The sequence below is a fragment of the Equus caballus genome, chromosome 5, assembly GCF_041296265.1.
Source record: "Equus caballus isolate H_3958 breed thoroughbred chromosome 5, TB-T2T, whole genome shotgun sequence".
NCBI classification, from domain to species: Eukaryota; Metazoa; Chordata; class Mammalia; order Perissodactyla; family Equidae; genus Equus; species Equus caballus.
The window spans coordinates 25057676-25081278 of record NC_091688.1 but is presented as its reverse complement, the minus strand read 5'-3'; the positions used below and the strand labels follow the sequence as shown (position 1 = coordinate 25081278).

Genomic DNA, 23603 nt, shown 5'->3' with positions numbered 1-23603 from the left:
TCAACTTCCAAATTCTTAAGTTTAGGTTGAAATTACAGCATCTGCTATGGTTGTTTATTCCCAGAACTGTGACTAGAAATGACTGAATTCCTTTACCTTCTTGGCCTCTTCAGGCTGGGCAGGCTTCACAAAAGCCATTGCCTGCATCTCTCACCAGCACACCCTTCTTCCCTTCTTGACGCAGTACTTGTTCCTCTGGAGCCCTGGCAGCAGTTTCTCAGTTCTGCCCATTACCTCACTCCCTTCCCCATCAGTTACATTTACTGACTTGGTTTTCTTGGCACTGATCATCTCCTCCTCCTGACAAAGAACATTACATAACTACTGCAAGGCAATAGCCATCTTTTCTTCAGTGTCACTACAGGAACCTGTGAGTATCTCTGGTGTAGGCCTTCTTAGCTCGAGAGTTTCCCTTCCTCCTGATACCCCAGCTGTAAGCAACATCTCCAAGTCTGTCTTGGTACTTCTTCTACCTTATATTGTGCTTCCTGGTCTATATTTTTCTTGATTAATCTTTATACTGCTAGTAGGTATCCTGGATCTCATATGTGAAAGATTCTTTTTTTTTATTGTGGTAAGAACTCTTAACATGAGATCTACCCTCTTAAATTTTTAAGTGCAAGATACGGTATCATTAACCATAGTCATGAGATGTTCTTATAAAGAACTTTATCTGAGAAGAAACTTTTATAAGATATCCAAGCTTCCTGAATCTGAACAGACTTGATAACAGATCACTTAAGCAAAATCTAGAATATGTTAGATGTAGGCAAGGGGAAAGTGAGTGGAGTCATTTGCTTTGGAGCAGGAAAGGTCCAGAGGTGAAGTCGGGAGCTAGGACAGGTTGGAGATGGGAGGGTAGCAGTGAGTCAGGGTGGCACAAGCTGGCGGGGACAGTGCAGAGACAACCTGCCTCTTAAAACGGAAGGAAGCTGTAACCAGTACCTTACACTAATTATGGAAATCCCAAGGGCAGGGCTCAAACATAAAGATGGCAGCTCTGCAGCCAGCCAACTGAGCTGAGGGCCTCTCTTTCCAGTCCTTGGCAAACTCTGGCATAAGACACAACTTGACCCATTCTATGATTCTCCAAGAGTTTTCATTAGGCAAATGCTAAATTGCTCTTTAAATCTGTAGGGAACCTAACAATTCAAAAGGGCATCTAATACAATCCGGATCTTTGTGTTTAACCTCAGGAAGAACTTCCAATGATTAGCAGCATTCATTGGATAAACAACTCTGTATTGAGCACCTGCTACTTGAAGGCCCTCATGTTCAGCCATGTGGGGATGGGCTTTGAGCATCCTGTAATCTGGGAGACAATATAAGCAAGTACAAAAATACCTATGAGGTAATGTGTAATAGAGGTGGCAGTGCCACTTCCTCATGCATGATGTAGATGATAGGATACTTAGAATTGAAATTATAAAATATTTAAATGAAATAAACAATTTTTGAAATCTAAGAATTTATATAAAATAGCCTTATATATTACAGAAAGAAAAACTTACACATTTGTGAGTATATTCAGAGAGAGGTCACTTTGGAAGCATGTCGTTGGGAGGGGAAGAGGTTATTGATTTTGGAGTCAAGAGATCTGAGTTCAAGACTGAACTGTTGATTTAATCTGGAGGCTTATAAAGGTCACTTAATTCTTACAAATCTTTGTTTTTTAACCTGACATATAGGAGTAATACTTATAGTACAGGATTGGGTAAAAATTAGCAGTGGGATAATATACATGAAAGTGCGTTCATTTTTTCAGTCCATTTATTTATTCAGCAAATACCCATTGGTCATGTCCGCTACATGCCAGGCACTGCTTGGTGCTAAGGGGATGGAGGTAAAGAAGACAGCCATGGTCCCTGCCCCACCGAGCTTATACATGACTGGACTTCACAGAAAGCTGTGCCATGTTATGTACTTGCAAGGTACCATGTGACTATTTTGGCTGGAGCTTTTGGAAAAGCTTTGTGAAATAATGGCATTAGGTGGGGCCTTAAAGAAGGGTAGAGTTTTGGCAGACAAAATGGAGAAGGGGGACCCTTAGGCAGAGGAATGAGGGTGACAAAGAGACAGTGAAGGGAATAATTGGGTAAAATGAGTAGTTCCAGTGAGAAAACTGAGTTGAGCCTGGCCTCTCTTTCCCTTTCACACCTGTCCCCCCAAATATGAGATCTTTAGCTACTCGTTTGAGGACCAGAGTTGAGAGGAGCGTGAAAGCCAAATGGGAGCCAATCACCAGCTGCTTTATGTCAATTCACGGTATGGTGAGGTAATATTAAAGTAGAGTTACTCTCTACAAGGGCTGAAGGAAGGTCTGAATGCCAGGGAACACCCACATTTGGGGCCTTTTCTCAGTCCACTTCCTGCTAGAATCTTTATAGAATTAATCTCCTCCTGTTGTGAAAGTCTGTTCTGTTTCTAGTTTTGAGGAGGAGAAAGCCTGATTCTCCTTTGGGCAAGTTGAGTTTGAAGCCCTTCCAACTGGAGGTGGCCAGTGGGTTGGTAGAATTCACCATGCATTCAGTAATTTTAAGGCAGTAGCAAGAATAGAGCTAGGACTTCTCTTTCTTTTTCCTCTTCCGGCCTTTGTTCTTGACACTGGGAATGAGAGGTCCCAAACCTGCAGCAGATTCTTTTATTTGGTGGCAGATCTGACCTTCACTAGTGACTTAACAGTCGTCAGAGTTGATGACAGAATATCAGTATCCCTCCCAGAAAAACCATGATAGAAGTAGTCTTCATCCTACAAGGTAAATTACTAATTTAGTTACTTTTCAAGGCAACATTTATTAAGCATCACCTATATTCCCAGGTGCTGGGAATACAAGAGGCAGAAGATTCTGTTCCTGGTCTTAAGGAGGTTGTGGTCCTTAGGCTAGGTACACATCGTACAGTTATGGTCTGGTGTGATAACCACGGCACAAACCATAGAACAAAGTATGATGAGATCCCTAGAGAGAGCAGGGTGCCTGCATAGCTCACTCCTTCACCTCCTTCAAGGTTTTGTTCAAATGTCCTCTTTTCGATGAAGACCAGCCTGACTCGCCTTTTAAAAATAGCAGTACCCACCACCTCCTCATTTCTGGATTCCCTTACTCTGCTCAACAATTTTTCTTTTTCCATTGTATTTATTGCTCCCTGTCTCAGTTGGCTGTTGCTGAGTAATAAGCCATCCCAAAACTTAGTGTAAAACAATGATTTCCTCTCTTTCACTGTTCTGTTGGTTAATTGAACTTGGTTGGCTAGTTCTTGCTTGGGGTCTCTCCTGCAGTTGCAGTGAGATATCAGCTGGGGTTTTGGTCATCCAAATGTTCAACGGGGCATGACATCTAAGGAGGCTTCTCTCATGACTGACAGTTGAGTGTGGCTGTTGGCTGGGAGCTCAGCTGGTGCTGTCCACCAGAGCATCTTCATATGGCCTCTCCATGTCACTTGGGCATCTCACAATGTGGCAGTTGGATCCAAGAAGGAGTGCACCAAGAGTAAGCGTTCCAAGAGGCAGGAGGTAGAAGCTGCCAGGCCAGTGATAAACTACACTTGGAAGTGGAACAGTACCATTTCTTCTGTATCTGTTGGTCCTAGGACCTGCCCAGATTTACTTTTGTTGGGGCAAGAGTATATTGCAGAAGAGCATGTGGGATGGAAAATATTGTTGGAGCTGTTCTTGGGAAATACCTTCTGCCATACTTTCTTAGTATCCTTATAGAATTTATTTATTTTTTTTCCTTTTTCTCCCCAAAGCCCCCCGGTACATAGTTGTGTATTCTTCGTTGTGGGTTCTTCTAGTTGTGGCATGTGGGACACTGCCTCAGCGTGGTCCGATGAGCAGTGCCATGTCCGCGCCCAGGATTCGAACCGACGAAACACTGGGCCGCCTGCAGCGGAGCGCGCGAACTTAACCACTTGGCCACGGGGCCAGCCCCCTTATAGAATTTATTTTTATGCCAGTTTTTGTTGACTCCTGCTAGGATATCAGCCCCATGGAAGCAGGAGTATCCACTGATGTACACCAAGGACCTACACCCATGTTTGGCACTTAATAAGTACACAATGATTATTTGTTAAATGTTCTAACAAATATGTCTAAGTCGCTGTGTTCAGACTGTTGCCTGTCCTGGTGGTGTGAGTTTTTATCACACTCCTGATTTACATTCTTTTCTGTCTTTTAACAGACTGTAGACTCTGTAAGGGCAGGGGTCATGCCTGGTTATTAACCACCACATTGCTCAGTATCTGGCAAGCAGTCACTGCTCAATAACTATATATTAAATGAATGCAAAAATAAGTCATTAATTCTGCTTGGAGCATAGAGAAGTTATGAAGAAGAGACTGTATTTGAACTGAGATCTGAAGGATAAATGGGACTTGCCAAGGAGGACAAGGAGCGATAGGGCGTAAAGGCAGAAAAAAACACCATGAGCCAAAAGGGAAGGATAAATGGGACTACTGAAACTGACCTGTTAGCCCCCTGACGGCTGAGTCCCCACCTGATTTGACCTCTGGTCTATTTCTCACACTAGCTACCTGGTGATGCAGTAGTCAGGCATGCAGCCCATGCTTGTTGGATGAATGAATGTCAAGGGAGAGTATAATATGTGAACTCATCTATGACTTTTTTGGGAGGAAAGGTTTAGGTTTGGTAATCAAGAATAATTCTTGCTAATGAGAGGCTCTTTTAAATACAAACCCAGCAAATTTTTTTTAAAATATCGAAAAATAGCCAACTTTTGTATTTTTGAATATAATGAAAGCTAATTCAATTTATGCATGTCAAATAACTTTCAATCAGAGTAGAGTCATTTATATTCTTATGTTACTGTCTAGCATATTGTTTGCCTAGTGAGAGAATGTAGGAAAATCCTTATGGTTAACCCTGAAACCTTAGACCAAATCTTACAAGGGAAAGACTAATCTTTAGGTCAAGAGGAGAGAAGAATGAGCCATGCATCTTTCATAAGGATGATGAAAATTCACAGTAAGACAGCAGAATTGTTAAACTCATGAGTATAAACACAATTTTCTGAAAAATTAAACAATACAGAAATTATAATATTTTAAAAACCATTATGCATCATTGTTTTCCGTGAGCTTGTTATTAAAATATGACCAGTTATTAAAATATCAAGGAAAAAAATAAATTTAAGCCTTTGTGTCTTAATCCATAAGAAATATTAAGTAACAGGTAAATAGAGCGCTTGTTATGTATTAATATATGTGAGGCTTCTTGTGCTTTCCATCCATATTGGAGTAAAAATTCCCAGTTACTTCATCTTCAATTAGATCTAGCCATAGAGTTATATTAAGCACCTACACAAAATGAGTCCTTTCTATAGCCCAGTTCCATGTGAAAGTATGAAGGAATGATGACAATAGTGTGCAAATGGTACAAAAATGTAGACTCAGCTTGCATTTTAATTCATATGCTTCGTAGATGACAATTGTACAGAAGGGCAGTATTTGAGACAGGAAGCAACCCGTTCTCCCTGATCTTGCATCCTGTTAAGAGGGAAAAGAAATCTCTGATGCTTCGTATACAGAAGTGTTCCCGGTGGCCTTAACCATGCACGGTCTTCCATGGGTTCTTTGACACCTTCAGTTCTTCATGCTGATCATTTTCAGTTCTGGAAGCTTCGTGCTCTTTAATTAGTCGTCCTTACTTATGTCCTGCTTTTTACAGCTCTGGGATTTTTCTCACCAAAACCTAGTGGTTAATTTTGGAATATTTCAGGGTCCCCTCATTGTGATCTCAGCCAGTGGAACTGATTTCTTCACCATTCAGGGCATTCATGAGCCCCCCAAATGCTTTTAAGACGGTGTTGCTTGCAAATATATCCCACTTCCTGATGAACGTGTATGTACACACACTTACATATGCATTCATACACACACATGTCAGCTTTTTTCCTTGACTCTTACCTCACAAATCCAAGAGTGCTGGAATTTTATACCCAGCCCTTCCAGCAGGTACGATTATAGTCTGATTTCAAAAATCCAAAGAACCTATTTGACTACTCCTGAATGGGAACAAGATATAGTGATTCCTGGGATTTTCTCCTCATAGCACATGTGGCTTTCGAATTTGAACCACCACTTGCCTCCACCCAAATTGTATATTCAGAAAATGGCTTATGTGTTTCTTCTGGCACAGAGTGACCATTTACAGCCACATAGCCACATTTACAGTCATTCCATGGCAGTGACATTCTTTCAAAGACCCTCACGTAACATCAAGAGCCCCCGACAGTAATACTTTCTGCTGGTGCTTCTTTAAGCCTTAGCTATTTCCTTCAGAATACCCCATAGATAACATGATCAGCTGCACCAAGCTGCCCTGCACTCTTTCCTCGCACACTGGGGAAGGTGGGTGTGAGGCTGGACAGCACATGGCCACTGGTCGTCTTCTCCAGGGCTTCCTCATGCGCTTTGCCCTTAGCCTTGTTCTTGCGGGTACTGCTCTAGCAGACTTATCTCACCTCCTCACCCTGTTGCCAAGGCCACTATAGATGAGGCCAGCAGCCAGTCCAGGTCTGTGGTACCTTGTCAGCCTGTAGCCCGGGTCCCTCACCCTCTTCCCAGGGTGAAGAGGTCAAAGTGGCTGGCCCAGAAGCCTAAGGGAAGGTGGTAGTCAGTAGAGCATCCTGAGCCCCAGCTGGAGATACGGGTCACTGTGACACAGAGGCCTGTGGGGGCCATAGTGGGTGCTTCAGATCTTGCATGTCACCCAGTGCCTGCACCCTGCATTCCTCTTACCCCAGAAAGGCACATTTGGGCCAAGAAGCTGATGGTTGTTACAGCTTGGGGCCCTCATGTTTTTTAAAAAGTAGCCTTTTTGTGATATAGTTCACATACCATACAATTCACCCATTTAAGTATATAATTCAATAGCTTTTAGTGTATTCACAGATGTGTGTAACTATCACCACTGCCAATTTTAGAATATTTTCATCACCTCAAAAAGAAACTCTACCTTTTAGCTCTCACTCATCATAATCCCAGCCCCATCAGCCCCCCAGTGCTAAGGAGCCACTAATCAACTTTCTGTCTCTATTTCGGTCTATTCCTTATTCTGGACTTTCATATGAATGGAATCATATAATATGTGGTCTTTTGTGCCTGGCTTCTTTCACTTAGCATGATGTTTTCAAGATTCATCCATGTCATAGCATGGATCAGTACTTCATTCCTTTTTATGGCAGAACAACATTCCATTGTGTGGATATACAATGTTTTGTTTATCCATTCATCTGTTAATGGACATTTGGATTGTTTCCATCTTTTGGCTATTGTGAATAATGCTGCTATGAACATTCTAGTATAAGTTTCTGTGTAGACATCCGTTTTCATTTCTCTTGGGTATACATGAAAGAGTGGAATTGCTGGGTCGTATGGTAACTCTGTTTAATTGTTTGAGGAACTGGCAAACTGTTTTCTGAAGTGGCTGCACCATTCTGCATTCCCGCCAACAATGTATAATGGTTCCAATTTCTCCACATCTTCACCAGCCCTTCTTGATCTGATTTTTGATTCTAGCCATCCTAGTCGGTGTGAATTCATGAAATTTTGAAAGGATTTGGGAAAGATTTTCCCTTTCTAGTAGTTTTTTAACACAATATATATATATATATATATATATATATATATATATATATATATTTGTGCTCCTTTTCCTAGTATCCACAAAGCATGACTGCTAAGAGTTTCTGTTGTCTGTCAAGAATAGAGGAAATTTCAGTATTTGTTAATCCAAAAATGTCATTGATTGAAATCAATATGGGAGACTTTTTTTAGCACGTGAGTTGAGGGGACGAAAGGGAGAGGGTGGAGAAGTGGGGCCGGGCGGTGTATTTCCTGGAATGTTGCATCTTTTGCAGGAGGTTGCTCCACTTCTCATCACTGTGTCTAATAGTCCCTCTGTCTTTTAGGAGGACTGGCGTTGGCTCAAGTGCTCTTTTTCTATGTGAAGTACTTGGTGCTCTTTGGCGTCCCAGCTCTGCTCATGCGCCTGGATGGACTCACGCCCCCACCCCTGCCTCGCTGTGTGAGCACCATGTTCAGTTTCACGGGCATGTGGAGGTCAGTGGCTTGGTTTGTTAAAGCCCTTCAGGGGTGTCCTGTGGGAGGACCCATGGTTTGGCCAGCTTCAAAGGGCAGGGGCCACCATCCTTTCTCTGCCCTTTATTCAAGCCGCATTTGGCACTTCAGTTTCTTCATCTAATAGGATCACAATCCATGCTTTCCGAACCTCCCCAAAACATTGTCAGGCTATGAAGATATGTGAGAGAAGAAAGTTTCTCATCAAGTCTGTGTACAAATGCATAAAAGTTTGTCGAAGGTGGTTTCTTACTAATCTGAGACATGCTACTATATACTGATTATTTTATTGCTGTCTGTTTTTCTTGAAAGTGACATCTGTATATGTCGGACTGTCAATTAAAAAAATAGGATAATAGCATATGCCAGTGTTGGCATTTACTAACTCTCAGATCTAGGGTAAATTGCTAAATCTCTCCAAGTTTCAGTTTTCTTATCTCTTAAATGGTAGTAATAATAATAATAATAATAATGATAATAATACCCACCTCTAAGAGTTGTTTTGCAGATTGAGAAAGCTAATGCATTGAAAGCGGTGGCACATAGTAGATGTTTACAAATGTTAGCTTTTGTCCTTATATTATTCCTATACTTGGTGCATATGGATAGACAGATGCTTTTTCTTTTTCTTCCTCCTCTTGATTTTTCCCCATAACTGTGTGATTGGCTTGGAGTCTTTGCCCCAAAAGATCCCTCAGGCCCCATGCCATTTCTGACTGTTGTTCTCCAGATGGGCTTGCTTGCTGCTGTGTTTTTCTTGTTACTCCCAGCATGTAACAAGTGACAGGCTTGCTTTTGCAATTGCAAGCCTAATGTAGGAACCTCAGGGTGGGGACTGGCACATCCCAGAGAGTCAGTGCTTCCTTAAATTTTGCTCTTTACATGCCTCCATTTACCACAGCGTGGTCTTGGCCCTGCTCAGAATCGCCATTCTGGCTCATTCATGTGGCCTATTCAGTCTTGTATTTCATCCCTGTAGGCAGAAGAGCCAAGACGTGATAGAGGAAGAGCTCAGTGAATATTACCATGTCTAATGTTGGTATTAAAAAGGGGGTAGATAGCACATGGCATCCTGGTTTTCCATAGTAACTTATTATAGATGCTGAATTTATCTAAGCCTCCATAAATACATTTTATTTTTGGTCCCGTTTGCTTCTTGGGATTAGAAATATCATCTGGTTATTGCAAGGAATGTCAAGTAATTGCTTTGATTTGTCCTTAATTACTTCATCAAATATCATATATTTCCGGTTATAATGGCAAGGTTAGCAAAGGGACTCTCTCTAGCTAGGGGGCCAGGGAGTGGTTCTTATTTAAAAGGTGAGCCTGGTTGGAGGGCTCTGATAACTTTTGACCTACTCATAAAAGTAATTTACTCAATAAATGAGTCGGGACTCAGCTTGTCACAAGTGCATGGTGTGGACCTGGCACGGTTCCTCCGCCTGCACACTCCTTGGCGTGAATGCTTGCACTAATGCATTTCTTGGGAAGCACATTCTCCTAAAGGGCCTCTCCATTGTCAGTTGGCATCATAAAAACCATGCTCGCTCCAGGCTCCTGGCTCCTTGTCCATAACTACCAACCCTTGATTATCACAAGAGGCAGTTTAGACAGTTGAATCTATTTCACATTAAAATTGGTTGTCTTCTTATTCTTTATTATTTTAACTAATTAATTAATTCATTATTTTTGTCCAAGACCCTCAGTTGTATACAAACCACAGAGGTGGAGAGAGCATGTCTGCCAAGACCTTTGTCCTTCTTAATTAGAACTAGACTCAAATAGTCTAGACTCTGGGTTGTTGAAACACTCTCTCCTCCCTCTCAGTTACCATGTGGGCAAGAGAGTAATAGTGAAAAGTTACTCTGAGGAGGAAGCTCTGGGGTGACCCCTTGGAGTGATGTGGTTCTAAAGGGAGATGCTTACAAGGGCATGTGATGAAATAACGTACATGCTCTTTCTTGGGAGTGACCAAGACTTTTATCTTCGAATCCTTTAACATGCATGGCGTAGATTTTCCCCTTCACATTTATTTTTAGTCTCTTTAAGGGTTTTCTGGTTTGCCAATTATACTTAGAAACATCTGGGCCTTCATTCTTTGTACGCAATGACCATTCCACATTAAGTAGTTGAATTTGGGAAGGAAGATTAACTCCCTCTGAGCTATAGTGCACAATTTAATGCTCAGACGTAGTTTTTTAACTGAAAAAGGGATAAAAATTATAGGTCTGTTTTTGCACTATTTGCAGATGCTCCTTCACCCTTAGGGGGGTTTACCATGTTCATTTTCAGGGTCTGGTAGCCTACACTAGTTCTGGTCCCCATTTCTCTGGTTTTTCTCTGTAAGAATGCATGCCAAGGGAAAATAAGTTTTGAATTTGTAGTTTCTATTTACATTTAATTTTATGCTAATATTTCTGGGCCATCTACTGAGGCATTGCTGCACACAGGGAATTGCTCCCTCTTCCTGGATTTAGGTCTGAGATGAATTGAGTCATGAGCAGATGTGAAAGCTGGCAATGTAAATCATTCTGCCTGGCCTTGGCAGCCACTCACATGGTGACACAAAGGGCAGAGTGGATGGGAAGTGACAGGAAGAGATTTAAAAACAATCTCTGGAGATTGTTTAATGGTTACCTGAATTTATAGAAAATCCACGCTGAATGGGATGAGAACTGATGGTGAGAGATGAATTTTTAGTTTCCTTTTTGAAGGAGCCTTACACACCTGAACACTGTGCTGACTGATTGCTCTGTCTTTCGGTCCACTTAGCAGTAAGACTGCTAAGACTTGAAGCCAGCGCCTACTGTATCAGAGGAACCTGGGCTTTACATCATAGAACAGATGAAATTGGCTATCAGCAGAGAGATAATGTTCCCTGTAGTTCAAATTGATCATAAAAAATTACTATTCACCCAGATGGCCCAAACCTGAAAGTTAGAATCTGATGGGTTTGTTTATTCTTTTTTCCTTCTAGTTCTTCTCTTTTGTATAATTCCTGCTCAAATATTTGCAGGTATAATAAAACCCTAAGGAAGATGTGTATTCCCACTTGCATGATTTTTCTGTGGTTGTACAGACCAGAGAAATTGAAAATTTTCTGCTTAATTTTTAGGTTTCCTGTTTTAATTTAGGTAGGCCGAGATCTATAATGAGCATCTTTTGCCAGGAGTCATTAAAGATGACATTGCATGTCCGAGGTTCCAAATTAAAAATCTGATCCTGTTCTCCTGTTTCGATTTCTATCTCTGGAAGCAAAGTATGCAAAGTGATAGAATTTCCCATGGTGGCTGGTGAGTTATGGGTCAATTTCAATTATCTCATGAATCTCACACAGCTTGCCCTCTGCATTTCTTGAATTATGATCCTCTCAGGTCTTCACAGACAAACGCAGGCATCACTGCTTATCCCAGAGGGATCTGGTTGCTGTTGGTGGCTGCGGACCTTAATATATGGGGACATCTTTGGGCTGGGGATGGGGAGGAGGCTGAGCTCCTTCTTTCAGTGGGCATCAATTCATGAGCTGTTAGATCAATAGAAAAATTTAGGTTTCTAGGTGGAGAGTTGGTCCAGGCCTGTGGTAGATGATAAAAACCAGCTATACAAACTGCTGGCTTTGCATGAGTCCTGCCTTTGAATCATGTTTAACCTCAAGTTGCAGGACAGAATAGCAAGCATGGAGTTGGTGAAATACACACCATATCTCCCAGCATTGCTCGATGGAAGGCAGGAGCAACATGAACATAAAGGAGTAGAGATGGAGCAGGTGCTGTTAAGAAGAGTTTCCTTTATTTTGGAGGCAGCCTAGTAACTAAGAGCTTGCTACTTACTAATTGTGTGACTTAGGCAAATAATTAAAATGCTCTGGGCCAATCTCCTCATCTCTAAAATGGAGATAATAATGGTCTTTGCCTCACAGAGTGATTTAAGGTTGATTGAGCCTGGTGGATGGTAGGTCCTCAGGAAGCATAGCTTCTTACTTTGTTTGCAGTTGGAAATGTAACAAAGCCAGAAGTGACTGAGAATCCACCGGTGGATGGTCCGAGTTGGGGAAGCAGTGGGCAGTGATGACACTGGCTGAGTAAAGGCTCCAGTTGAGCTTTGAGTCTGAGATGTGACAATTCAGAGATAAAGACTATGGTGGAAAAGTCACTGACTGTCCTCAGAGGAAGGAGCTTGATCAAGTTTCTGTTGCCTTAGTTTCCTCATCTGTTGAGTGCAAGACAGACTCTTGTCATTAGATGAAGTCCGTGCTCCCTTCCGGTTCTGTCTTGGTATTAGCTCCAGTCACATTGGATGGGGATGACCACCAGTGTCCTGGTGCTAAAGGACTCCCACCCCCACCCCCATGTACTTGGGCAAGTTGTTTTATCCCTTAGGCCTCAGTTTTCTGAGGTGTTAAAATAGGGCTAATCATAGTATTTGGCTCACTGGGTTGTTGTGAGGGTTAAGTGAGATCAGATGCGAAAGCAGTGAACACAGAGCATGCACACTGTAGACACCAAAATGTTAGTTGAAAATCATAATTACGGATATGAAAGTCAACTGGACATTGTTTGTTTTTTAATTTCCCAGAAAAGAAAGGCCTGATAGGGTGGGTAGTAGAAGGTGGTAGGGTGGATGATATGTGGAAGGCATGGATTTCAAAATGGAAGCAAGGGGGTCCCCACAATCTGCACCAGTGTGACCCTCCCTCACCGCTAGGGGAGTTCTGTCTGCTCACAGTTTCTAGCTACTAGACATTTCCATTACCTCACAGTTTTGAATCTCTCTTAGTCCACCCTTCTCTCTTATGATCCCATCTCAACAGGCTCAGAAAACATTTTCTTTCTTGTAACATTCATATTTCAGAATCCCCTTACCTTTTCCTCCAAACAGACTTCCATAAATCAAAGCAGAAAGAGAATATCGAGTTAAGGCAAATTTTATGAACCATCATTATGTTTTGCTTCCTGGATTTATTTTTGCTTCAAAGACAGTTCCTCTGCCCTACTCTCCATTTTCTCCCTGTGTGGAGGATGTCTTCAGTTCACATGTTACTGAGAGAACTCTGAGACTGAAGGATTTTAGAATAAGAGGCACTTTGATGCAAGGAACACAAGGGAACCTTCAACTTTAGGGGCTTTTGTGGTGGTCACCAGTCACAAGAGCCAAGATCTGGCCCCCAACTGCCTGGGTTTGAATCCTGGCTCCACTGTTCATTACCCAGCAACCTCTCTGTGCCTCAGTTTCCTTCTCTGGAAAATGGAGATGTTTAAATACACAGCTCTTGGAACTAACACCCTTTGCTTGTCATGGCAACAGTCACACTGCACAGTAACTATCTCTACTTGCTCACACCCCACCAGACTATAAGCTCTTTGAGGGCAATGCTTAGATCTTGTTCTTGTAACACTGTGTCCCCAGCACCCTCCTCAGTGCCCAACATTTACTGGGCACTCAGGTAATCTGTGCTGAGTGGGCAAATGGCCACTCTTCTCTGAAAATTTGACCACCAGGTCTTCAGAGCAAAATTTTCGAATATCGTGATCTCAGCTGAGTGGTTTCTCTCTGTCGCATGAGCTGGCGTGTCACTGCTCTCGGTGCACCATGCTGTTACCACTGTTGATGCTCCACCTTCTTAATCTCCCCATTTTCCTCATTAAGTGTTAGTACGTGGTGCGCCAAAATATTGCGTCTGCCTGCAATTTTCTTGAGAATGCATCTGCCTTGTAAGGAATGAGGAATGTACACCTTTCTTACTTAATTACTATCATTATTTTATCAGACATTGTACAACATCCCTGATATCAGATGAGGGAGAAAGCTCCCGATGTAAAGGAAGAAAAGAGATTCCATTCAGACTTTGATATGAGAGAGGAGTTTGACAACTGTTTGTCTTTGGGGATAGGGTTTTTCTGAGGGAGGTGCTGAAAGAAGATATCCTAACCTCTTACAGTGGAAGATGAGGAACCTGGATGCAGGACTGGGAGTGGAGCCCTTCTAAAACATATCCTCACAACTAATAATAGTAAGAGGAATAATAGTAATTATCGTAACAGCAGCACTGGTAGCTGTAGCAGCGAACACATAGTGCATATGTAGTGCCAGGAACATATCTCAGGGCTTTACGTATTTAACTTATTTAATCCTCACAACACTCTTATGATGTAAGTACTGTTATCTGCACTTTACAAACAATGAAACTGAGATGTAGGGAAGTCGAGTAACTCTCCTTAAGTCACACAGCTAGTAAGTGGTGGAGCTGGGATTTGAACCCAAGCACGTAGGGCTGGATTCTGTGCTCATAATGACTACCTTTTACTGTTTCTCTGGTAAAACGGAACTGAAGTGAATTCTTCTTCTGTAGTCTGGGGTGTGAGGCTATGTGACAGGATCTGGAACTTGGGGTACCTGAATGATGAATGATGGTGGCTTTTGTACTGACTCTCTACAAGGGGAGGTGGTGCAGGGGGTGATAGGGGAGGGGTGAGGTGGGAAGGGGGTTGGCCTCTATGCACCGAGGGATGAGGAGAAAGGGAGTCATCACTTCACCCTGAGTAACTGAGTGAGTGAGTGGGGCTGGGTCAGTGGGGCTTCTGTTCTTATGTTACGTCTCTTCTGCTACAAACAGCAGTCTGGAAAGAGCTCCTCCAATGCAGGTAGGAAAGGGGCTTCCCCTTGTGCCCACATAGAAACTTGACTTTCTTTCTCCTGCCCTTGCCCATGACCCCTCCTGTGTCCCCTTGCCCATGGCCACCTTGATGGCTGTCCGCCTCCTCCTCCTCTGTCCTTCCTCTCACTTCAGGCTGGGTCAGAGCCTCTTTGCCAGCAAGGATGGAGAGTTGCCCCATGTCTGCAAGTCTTTAAACTTCTGGGCCCCCGGTACTATCCTATTTCTAAGTCATGCCCTCCCTTCAGCAGACTAGTGTTGCTTTTTGCCCCACCCTAGTTCTGAGCATTAAATACGAAGTGCAACTTGCTGTTTCTCTTAAATGATTATAGAGATGTTGATGTTTCAGTTTTACATTTGTGTGCAGTTGTATCTCTTTTTCTTTTCCTGTATGGTTTCTGCTTTTGGTGATAAGCTAAGGAAATCCATTTGAAATTTATTTGTTTTTGTATAAGGTAGGAATATCTAATCTGGGGATCCACAAGCTACTGAGACAGTTTTCTGCACATTCTCAAAAATCTGTTTTTCATAGACTCCCCATCATCTAGCTCGGTGCCTGGCACATGGTAGGCACTCAACAAACAGATATTTCCTGAGTCAAAGATGAATGATCCTCATACCCCCTACGCCCTTGGAGAAGACATAAGAGAAACATTGACTTACAAGGGAGCATGGGTCTAACTTAACTTATTTCCAATGCTTAATCCTAACTAAATTTATGGTGACATAAAATGCCACCTTTTGCCATATTATCTATTTCCTATGTTGCACCTGAGACTCTTTCTGGGCCCACCCTCTGACAGTATGCACTCTAGGTTCTGTGTTTCTTGAAAATGTAAATGTTTCATTCTTTTCTGTATTGAATGTCTTACCATTAGAATCCAAGAGAAAATTTGTGTTTCTTCATTGGGTCTGGTGAAAAAAAAGAGAAGGGAGTGAGTAAAGAATATAATTCTTTATTTTCTTCATTAGAGGCTAAAAACCAGCCAACCAGTCAACCAACCAACCAACCAGAACCACCACCACAATAACAAAAAACAGAGAAAACTTTGAAGGACCTTCCTTGTTTCAGGGACTGGAAAATAAGGGAGAGGCTGCCCTCTGTTGTGCAGTGAGCTGGGAAGGAGTGAAACCCTAATCCTGGACAATCAGTGGTGCTTATGCAAAGGGAAATAAGAAGGCTAAAATCCGGAGCCTACTGAAGAAAATAAAAGGACATCATCTGGAATGGGAAATTATGCCCAAGGGGATTCTGAATAACTGAACCCCACAGAGTCTCGTCCTTGAACCTCCTGGAGCTTCCCATCCTTTGCTCTCCTCTCCGTTCCCTCTCTGTTTCATGCTATCTAATGTCTCCAGCCCTGGCCACGGAAGTCATTTTGGCCTGGTATTGGGAGGAGCAGGACCAGCTCCATTACTCATCAGTTGAGGGGAAGGGAGGCCCTTGTGTCTGTTGCCTTCAGTGAAGAATGCTCCTGGTGTCCCAGATTGCCACTCTCAGTGCACGTGCCCAGGAAAGTTGGTCTAAACCCTGGTCAGATTCCATATTACTATTACTAGTGGATTGAGGACTAGGACTCAAACAATAGTGTGCATGAGAATCATCGGAAAAGCTTATTAAGTGGCAAAATGTGAGCCCACTTCTAGATTCTGATTGAGTAGGTTGGGATAGGGCCCAGTAATTTGAACTTTTTTCAGGGAACTGGATGATTCTGGGGTCCACAGACCACATTTTGGTAAGCATTTGCAACCATCACTATTGGCCTCAGGTAGGAGTCCCTATTCCTTGACATAGCCTGCAAGGCCTTCATGATCTGGCCTCTGCTACTTTCTTTCATTCTCTGTGTTTTGAACACTTGCCATGTGATGAGGAAGAGAGATACTAATTTAAAGACTAATTACAGACTAAGGTAGAATTGCAGTGAGACAGACTCTGTGAAGGAGAGATACAAAACGCTATTAGAACCTATATAGAGAGATTTATTCTAGTCACAGAAAAGCTCCTTTGCTGAGATGTGGATTGACATGAGATCTGAAGACTGAGGGTAAAGAGTATTCTAGGCAGAGGGAACAGCATGTACTAAGGCCCTGTGGTAGACTAGCACATGGCAAGTCTCTGGACTGAAGAAGGCCATTGTGGGTAGAGTGCAGAGAGCACATGTGTGGGGGTGATTTGAGATAAGGCTGGATACAGGTGAGGTCTTCTGACCAAGGATGACCTTGTAGGCCCAGGAGGGGGTTTAGTCTTTATACAAAGACTGAGATTTGAGGATTCCAACAATTTCAGCCTGGGTGGAGGGGTTTGAGCCTGTAAAGGAGATAAAAAAGAAGGGTTGGCTAGAGCAGGCAAAAGGAAAAGTTGAGAGGATATTTTACACAAGAACAAAGAAAGTATTTCAAGAAAGGAGGAAAATGCTTCTGAGAGGTCAAGGGAGAGGAAGACTGGAAAGTGCCTTTTGGGTTTACTCAACTGGAGGTTATCACTAACCTTATCAAGAGAGCTTGTTTCAGTGGAGTAAAGGGGCAGGGGGCTAGATGGGAGGGGTTTTAATGTGAGGTGAGGAAATCCTTATTTCCTTACGTTCCTTCCCTCAACGCGGTGTTCCAGCTATAGTGGACTGTCTGCTGTCCTCCAAGGACGGCAGCTGCCTCTTCACTGAGAGCCTTTGCCCATTCTGCTCCTCTTCCTCCCATTCTCTGTTCACTCCTACTTCTGCATCTTCTACTGTCACCTCACATTGCATCTTTTCTGGCGGGCCCACCCTGGCTCCCTCAGGTTGACTTAGATACCTTTTGCTATGCTTCCATGGTGCCCTCTATACTTTTCACTATTACCATGATGTGTACAAATTGGCGTTGTAATCACTTGTCACCTTACCTGTCTCTTCTGCTGCACTGTGAGCTCCTCGAAGGCAGGGCCAGCACCATGTTCCTGTTACATCATGTGTGCCATTCGCATTGCTGAGCAGATAGTAGGCATTCAGTAAATATTTGTCGAATGAACAATGAATGACTGAATGAGCATATAACTCAGTGATGGCTATAATGATGTCTGTGGTAGGACCATTGTCATTTATACCCCTATCACATATGTCATTCATTGTTACTGACTATCTGAAAATATACCATTGTTATATACCTGGTAATACCCCGTTCTGCTACGCATGCCCTTAGCCATACAGGATTCTTCTTTGTAGAGATAAAACATATCACTGTTCCTATCTTTCCAATACTCTCTCCATTCCTGAGGTCATTCACTTAACATATAACTGCTGAGTACGTTCCATGTGCTAAGAACAGAAGGAAATATAGAAATGTTAGTTTTGTTTGTCCTTAGGAGACATGTACTTAAATATCGAACACATGGCAGATATGACAAGGCTCAAGTGACGTATTTAGGCAGTTAAGTGTAAGCCAGGTTCCGAGGCAGGGGAGACTACTTCCAGCTGGGCTCATCAAGCAAGATGTTCTGAGTGAGTCGGCGTTAAGAGCTAGAGTCATTTCTTCATTTACCGTAGTGTCTCCTCTGAACCAGGCGCTGTTAGGTTTTGGCAATACAGAAGTGTCTGTGATAAAATCGCAGAGCTCTAATGAGGAATGGGAAGGGAGTGGAGCAAGAGCACTCAGCAAGTGACCGCATGTGCTGGGGACTCTGCTAGTCGTTTTTGTATACGTCATGCATGGAGTGCAGTTCATGCACTCTTGTTCTGATGTTCCAAATAAATGTATTTTCTCTATTTCAAACAGCTGATCTACACTTCCTCATTGGGATATCTGGGAATGGGGCTGGAAGGGGGCATTTCAATTTTAAAAACCAATCAGTAAATATATATTGATGCCTGTGTGCCAGGCAATGCTTTAGGTCCTAGTAGTGAGAAAAAAGCAGAAAAACGTCCTACCTCCATGAAACTTGTGTAATAATAATAAGAGGAAGACAATAAGCAAAATAAGTAAACTACATAGTGTGTTAGAAATTCATAACTTCTATAGAGAAAAATAAATCAGGTGAAGGGGATAGGGAGTGGCATGAGTTGCAGTTTCAAATCGAGCAGACAAGGAAGTTTCGCTGAGAAGTTGTCGTCTCAGCAAAAAGTTGAATGAGCTTGGGGAGTGGCCATATTGGTGGCCGAGTGAAGAGCGCTCCCAGCAGAGAGTACATTGAGTGCAAACGCGCTGAGGCAGGAGAGTGAGCCTGGGAGGTTTAAGGAACAGCAAGGCTGCCAGTGTGGTGGGGTGGAATGAGCAAGAGTGAGCGTCAGAACCTGACACCGTTTTCAGGCCTTTGGCTTGTACTTTTGCTTTACGAATTTTAAGCTCTCCTATTGGGTGCATGCTCATTTAGCAGTGTTGTACCTTCTTGGTGAAGTAACCACTTTCTCATTTTATAGTGACTCTATTGTTGTTAATATTCCTTGTTCTGAGGCTTATTTTCTCTAATACTGATATAGCCACTCCAGCTTTCTTTGGATGTGTTGGCATGGCATATCATAATTTACAGTTAATGTAATTATTGGTATGGTTGCATTTATATCTACCATCTTGGTGGTGGTTTTCTTTTTATCTTGTCTGTTATTTGTTCTTTTCTTCATGCCCTCATATATATATATATATATATATATACACACACACACACATACATATATATATAGAGAGAGAGAGATGACACACACATAATATAAAATTTACCATTTTAGCCATTGTCAAGTTAAACAATATTCCCCATTCCCTCTTCCCCCAAGTCCATTTCTGGTACTATTAATTTCTTTGTGTAGACGCAAATATTCCTTTTGGTATTATAATCTCTTCTGCCTGAAGAATGTCCTTAGCTTTCTGGTCTGCTGGCAATGAATTATCTAAACTTTTGTTTTTTTTTCTGACAATGTCATTATTTTGCATTCAATTTTGGAAGATATTTTTGCTGAATATGCCATTCTTCGTTGACAGTTATTTTTTTCTTTCAGTATCTTAAAGGTGTCTCTCCATTGTCTTCTGGCTTGCATAGTGTGACAAGAAGCCTCATGTAATTCTTCTGTATGCTATGTTTCTGTTTTTTCTCTGGCTGCCTTCAACATTTTCTCTTTACCTTTGGTTTCAGCAATTTGACTATGATGTGCCTAGGTGTATTTTTTCTTTTTTCTTTTTGTATTCTGTTTGGAGTTATCTAAGCTTCTTGGATCTGTGGTTTATTTTCTTTCATTAATTTTGGAAAATTCATGGGCATCTTCTCTTCAAATATTTCTTTCCTACTATTCTCTCTTTTCCTTCTGGGACTCCAATTACACATGTGTTATGCTGTCTGATATTATCCCCGCAGATCTTTGATGCTTGGTTCTGGTTTTTGCCCCCTGACTCTTTTTTTCTCTTTGTGTTTCAATTTGGATATTTTCTATTGGCTTATCTTTAAGTTCATTGCTATTTTCTTCTATTGTGTCCCTTCTTCTTCAGATCCCAACCTGGAGTAGTAAAGGAAGATGAGGATTGACATTGGAGTTGGGCTCCATGGAGGTCATTAGTGACCTTGATGACAGCAGTCTCAGTGAAGTGGTGGGGACAAAATCTCCATTAAAGTGGGCTCAAAGGAGAACATGGATCTGATCTTCTCCCCAGGAACCTGTGTAGGGCCTTAATGAGGGGCAGCTGGTGAACGTGGCGTGGTTAGGGCCCAGACTTCCTCTCTTCCTGACTCAGCCTCATCCCCATTCTTATTGACTAGGTGGACCCCTTTGAGTCTTGGCCGGGCTCTGGCAAGGCTGTGCACTACTTTGCAGTGGGCTTACCTTGCCATTCCCCACAGGTGTCCTTGAAGCAGGTTTACTGGCCCTCATCTTACTGCCTTCCATTGAGGGACCTTCTGGATTTCTTCTTACCATTAGGTTGCTGACAGAGGCTTGGCAGTGCCAACTAGGCTCTCTCCTTCCCTCTGCCTAACTATTTATTCCAATGTGGCGACTCTTTGTAGAGAGCAGTCCTGCAAGGTGGTCTGTCAGAGTTCCAACCAGAAAGTAAAGCCAGAGCTGCTCTGCTTGGGTTTTACCTCCACCTGTATACCGTCATGCACTGCATAATGGTCAACGACAGACTGCACGTATGATGATGGTCCCAGAGAATTAGTACCATAAGCCTAGAAGGCTATACCATCTGATTCGTGTGAGTACACTCTGTGATGTTCACACAACAGAGGAAGCACTTAATGACACATTTCCCTGAACGTAACCCTGTCATTAAGCAACACATGACTGTAATAGCCTTCCCTCTTAGGATGTCATGGGATGGGCTGATGGGGAGGGGCACAAGGACATGCTTCTAAATTCTTTCACCCTCTTCCATCTCTTCCTTTCCTTTCCCATCGTTCACTGTGTCACAAGGGACAGGTTTTCTACTTTCTCTTCTATCTTCTCTTTTGACATATTCTTCTTCTCCAGGGCAGGAAGCCTTGTGGTTGAGCTCTTGTAGGTAGAAGAGAAAAATACTCTAAGATCTGACTCAGTTAGACTTAGTTCTGAATTTGTGAGCAGTCCAACTACCAGGAAGTAGAGATTGCTTAGAACAAAATACACTATTTTAGTTTTTAAAAATACCCTGTTAGTATTAACTAACTTATTCCTATAATAGTATTGTAGAGTAAGGATTAAAATATTATCACTGTCTCAGGACCACAGAGGTAAATAATGTGTAGAAGGTCACATAGCACATTCTAACTGCATTAAAATCTCAATACTAATTCTCTTAGCAAGAAAGTTTTAGATGTGTAAATGCATTTGCTTGTAGATGAGTATGTAAACATTCCTGTATTCAATAGCTCCATGAGTGAATAGGCTTCCTTTTCCTCTTATGCCAAGAATAAAGGCAAAAATATTTGGTATCCACTTTGTGGGTCCTGATATTTCAGACTACTTTAGCTGCAGGCACATTATGTGCTGTGTTTATTCTGATCTGCCTGTCTGTAGTAGACTTTCAAAGGTTTTTCTCTGGGTATGCTAATGGAATTCTCTGATACTATCCGATTGCTTACCTAGTGAACAAGATGAATACTCTATCTTGTACTAAGTGCTGTAAACTCTAGTTAACCTGCAAGGTAGAAGGTGAGACTAATTCTCTGCCTGTCATGCTTGGAAATTACGTTTTATTCTTTTTTTCTTTTGGTGAGGAAGCTTGGCCCTCAACTAACATCTGTTGCCAGTCTGCCTCTTTTTGCTTGAGGAAGATTGTCCCTGAGCTAACATCTGTGCCAATCCTCCTCTATTTTGTATGTGGGATGCTACCACAGCATGGCTTGATGAGCAGTGTGTAGGTCCGCGCCCAGGATCTGAACCCGTGAACCCTGGGCCACCAAAGTGGAGTGTGTGAACTTAACCACTGCGCCACCAGGCTGGCCCCATAATGTTTTATTCTTAAGCATGACATACAAAGCTGGTCGTGAAAACCTGGTCACTCCCACCTACCATTTCAGGTTCTCCTCCCTCACCTTGCGTTAGAATGGTACAGAACTAGTCCTGGTTCCTCAGTGCAGCCCGTCCAGTTCTCTCACAGACCTCCATGGTGTCGGTGCTGGCTTTCTAGTCCTGCAGGACTCATTCCTCTTCTATCAGGCAAAGTACCACTTACTCTTCAAGGCAGTCCCAGCTTTCATGTCACCCTTCCTCTCAAGCCGTGCTTCACGCCCCAGGCGGTGGGATTGCCCATTCCTCTTTGCTCTGTGGTAATTTGTATGTTCGTGTATTTTAGCACTTATACATGTTAGTGTGCAGTCATTGTGTCTCACTCACTGAGCTTTTGGAGGCCAGGGACTACCATACCGTACTTATTTTGTATTTGGTATTTGGTTTTAATGGAGCAAATGTCTGCATTTAGCAAGAGCCTTGTTATGCAGAGTGTGGTCTAAGGAACAAGAGCATCGGCCTTTCCTGGGACCTTGTTAGGAATGCAGGATCTTGGGTCCCACTCAAGACCTACTGAATCGGAATCTGCTTTTAACAAGATCTCCTAGGAGCATTGCATGTACATTAGAATTTGAGAGGCACTGGATTGGGCTAGATGGCTCCTAAGAACTCCTCCTCCTTGACATGCCGTGACTCTGCAGACTACGTGGATGGTGGCCGTGAGTGACTGTATGCTTGAGGATTCCGTATCTTACATTCACCTGGGTCACAGGGACTGGGCCCCAGAAGAGCTTCATTGGGAGTTTTTACTGATGTTCCCAGGGGTTGGGGCCACAGAGGGATTGAAGAGATAGGGGAGAATGAACTCAACCAGCTCCAAGATACGGAAGGGGCTGGAGGGTGGCTTTTTGATGAGGAGATAAGCAATGAGGCGAGCCAGACTTAGTTCGAGGCACCCAAACCAGATGGAAGCCACTAGTCTACAGTCACAGAAACCTAGGAAAAATGAATTTCCCTGTTGTCCCCAGGAGGCATTTGTCCTCCAACTTGTTTTCCACCATGTGGACTTCTCCCCTTCTCTGCCATCTTCCCTCTGTTCCCCTAGAATTGCTCCTTGTGTGCAAGAAGCCCACAGATGAGGGATTCTGCCATCTAGGAAGAAATACCCAAGAAATACCCATCCTCTGACTGTGTCCTGAAGACCACCCTCCTTGGATTTTGGAGGGCTGCCCTCCTGCTCCCCATTGCAGGGAGGGTTATGGTTCCCTGTGAAGCTATATACACAGGAGACCTGGCCCACCAGACTCTGGAAAGCAATGCCTTAGAACTTGACCTTACTGTTAAAGTAGAGATGATAGATACAAGTCATCATTCCATTTCTGGGAAATGGTGCTAGCTGCAAGTACATAGAAGATTTGCTAAGAAGTTAATTAAAATATACATCATGGGTATCCTATAGGTGCCAACAGGGTTGT

At 42.7% G+C, this 23603-nt stretch overlaps 1 protein-coding gene across 18 annotated transcripts in view; it reads left to right on the top strand.

Moving 5' to 3' along the window:
* The window catches only part of HHAT (hedgehog acyltransferase), a 310500-nt gene that overhangs the window by 116947 nt on the left and 169950 nt on the right, over positions 1-23603 (top strand). For all 18 annotated transcript variants that reach the window (XR_011438569.1, XM_070266753.1, XM_070266748.1 and 15 more), the window contains one exon: positions 7929-8079. Coding sequence is in view for 17 of the 18 variants with exons in the window: in XM_070266753.1 (XP_070122854.1) it covers positions 7929-8079 (151 nt within the window). In the remaining variant the exon portion in view is untranslated. The remainder of the gene's footprint in view (positions 1-7928; positions 8080-23603) is intronic.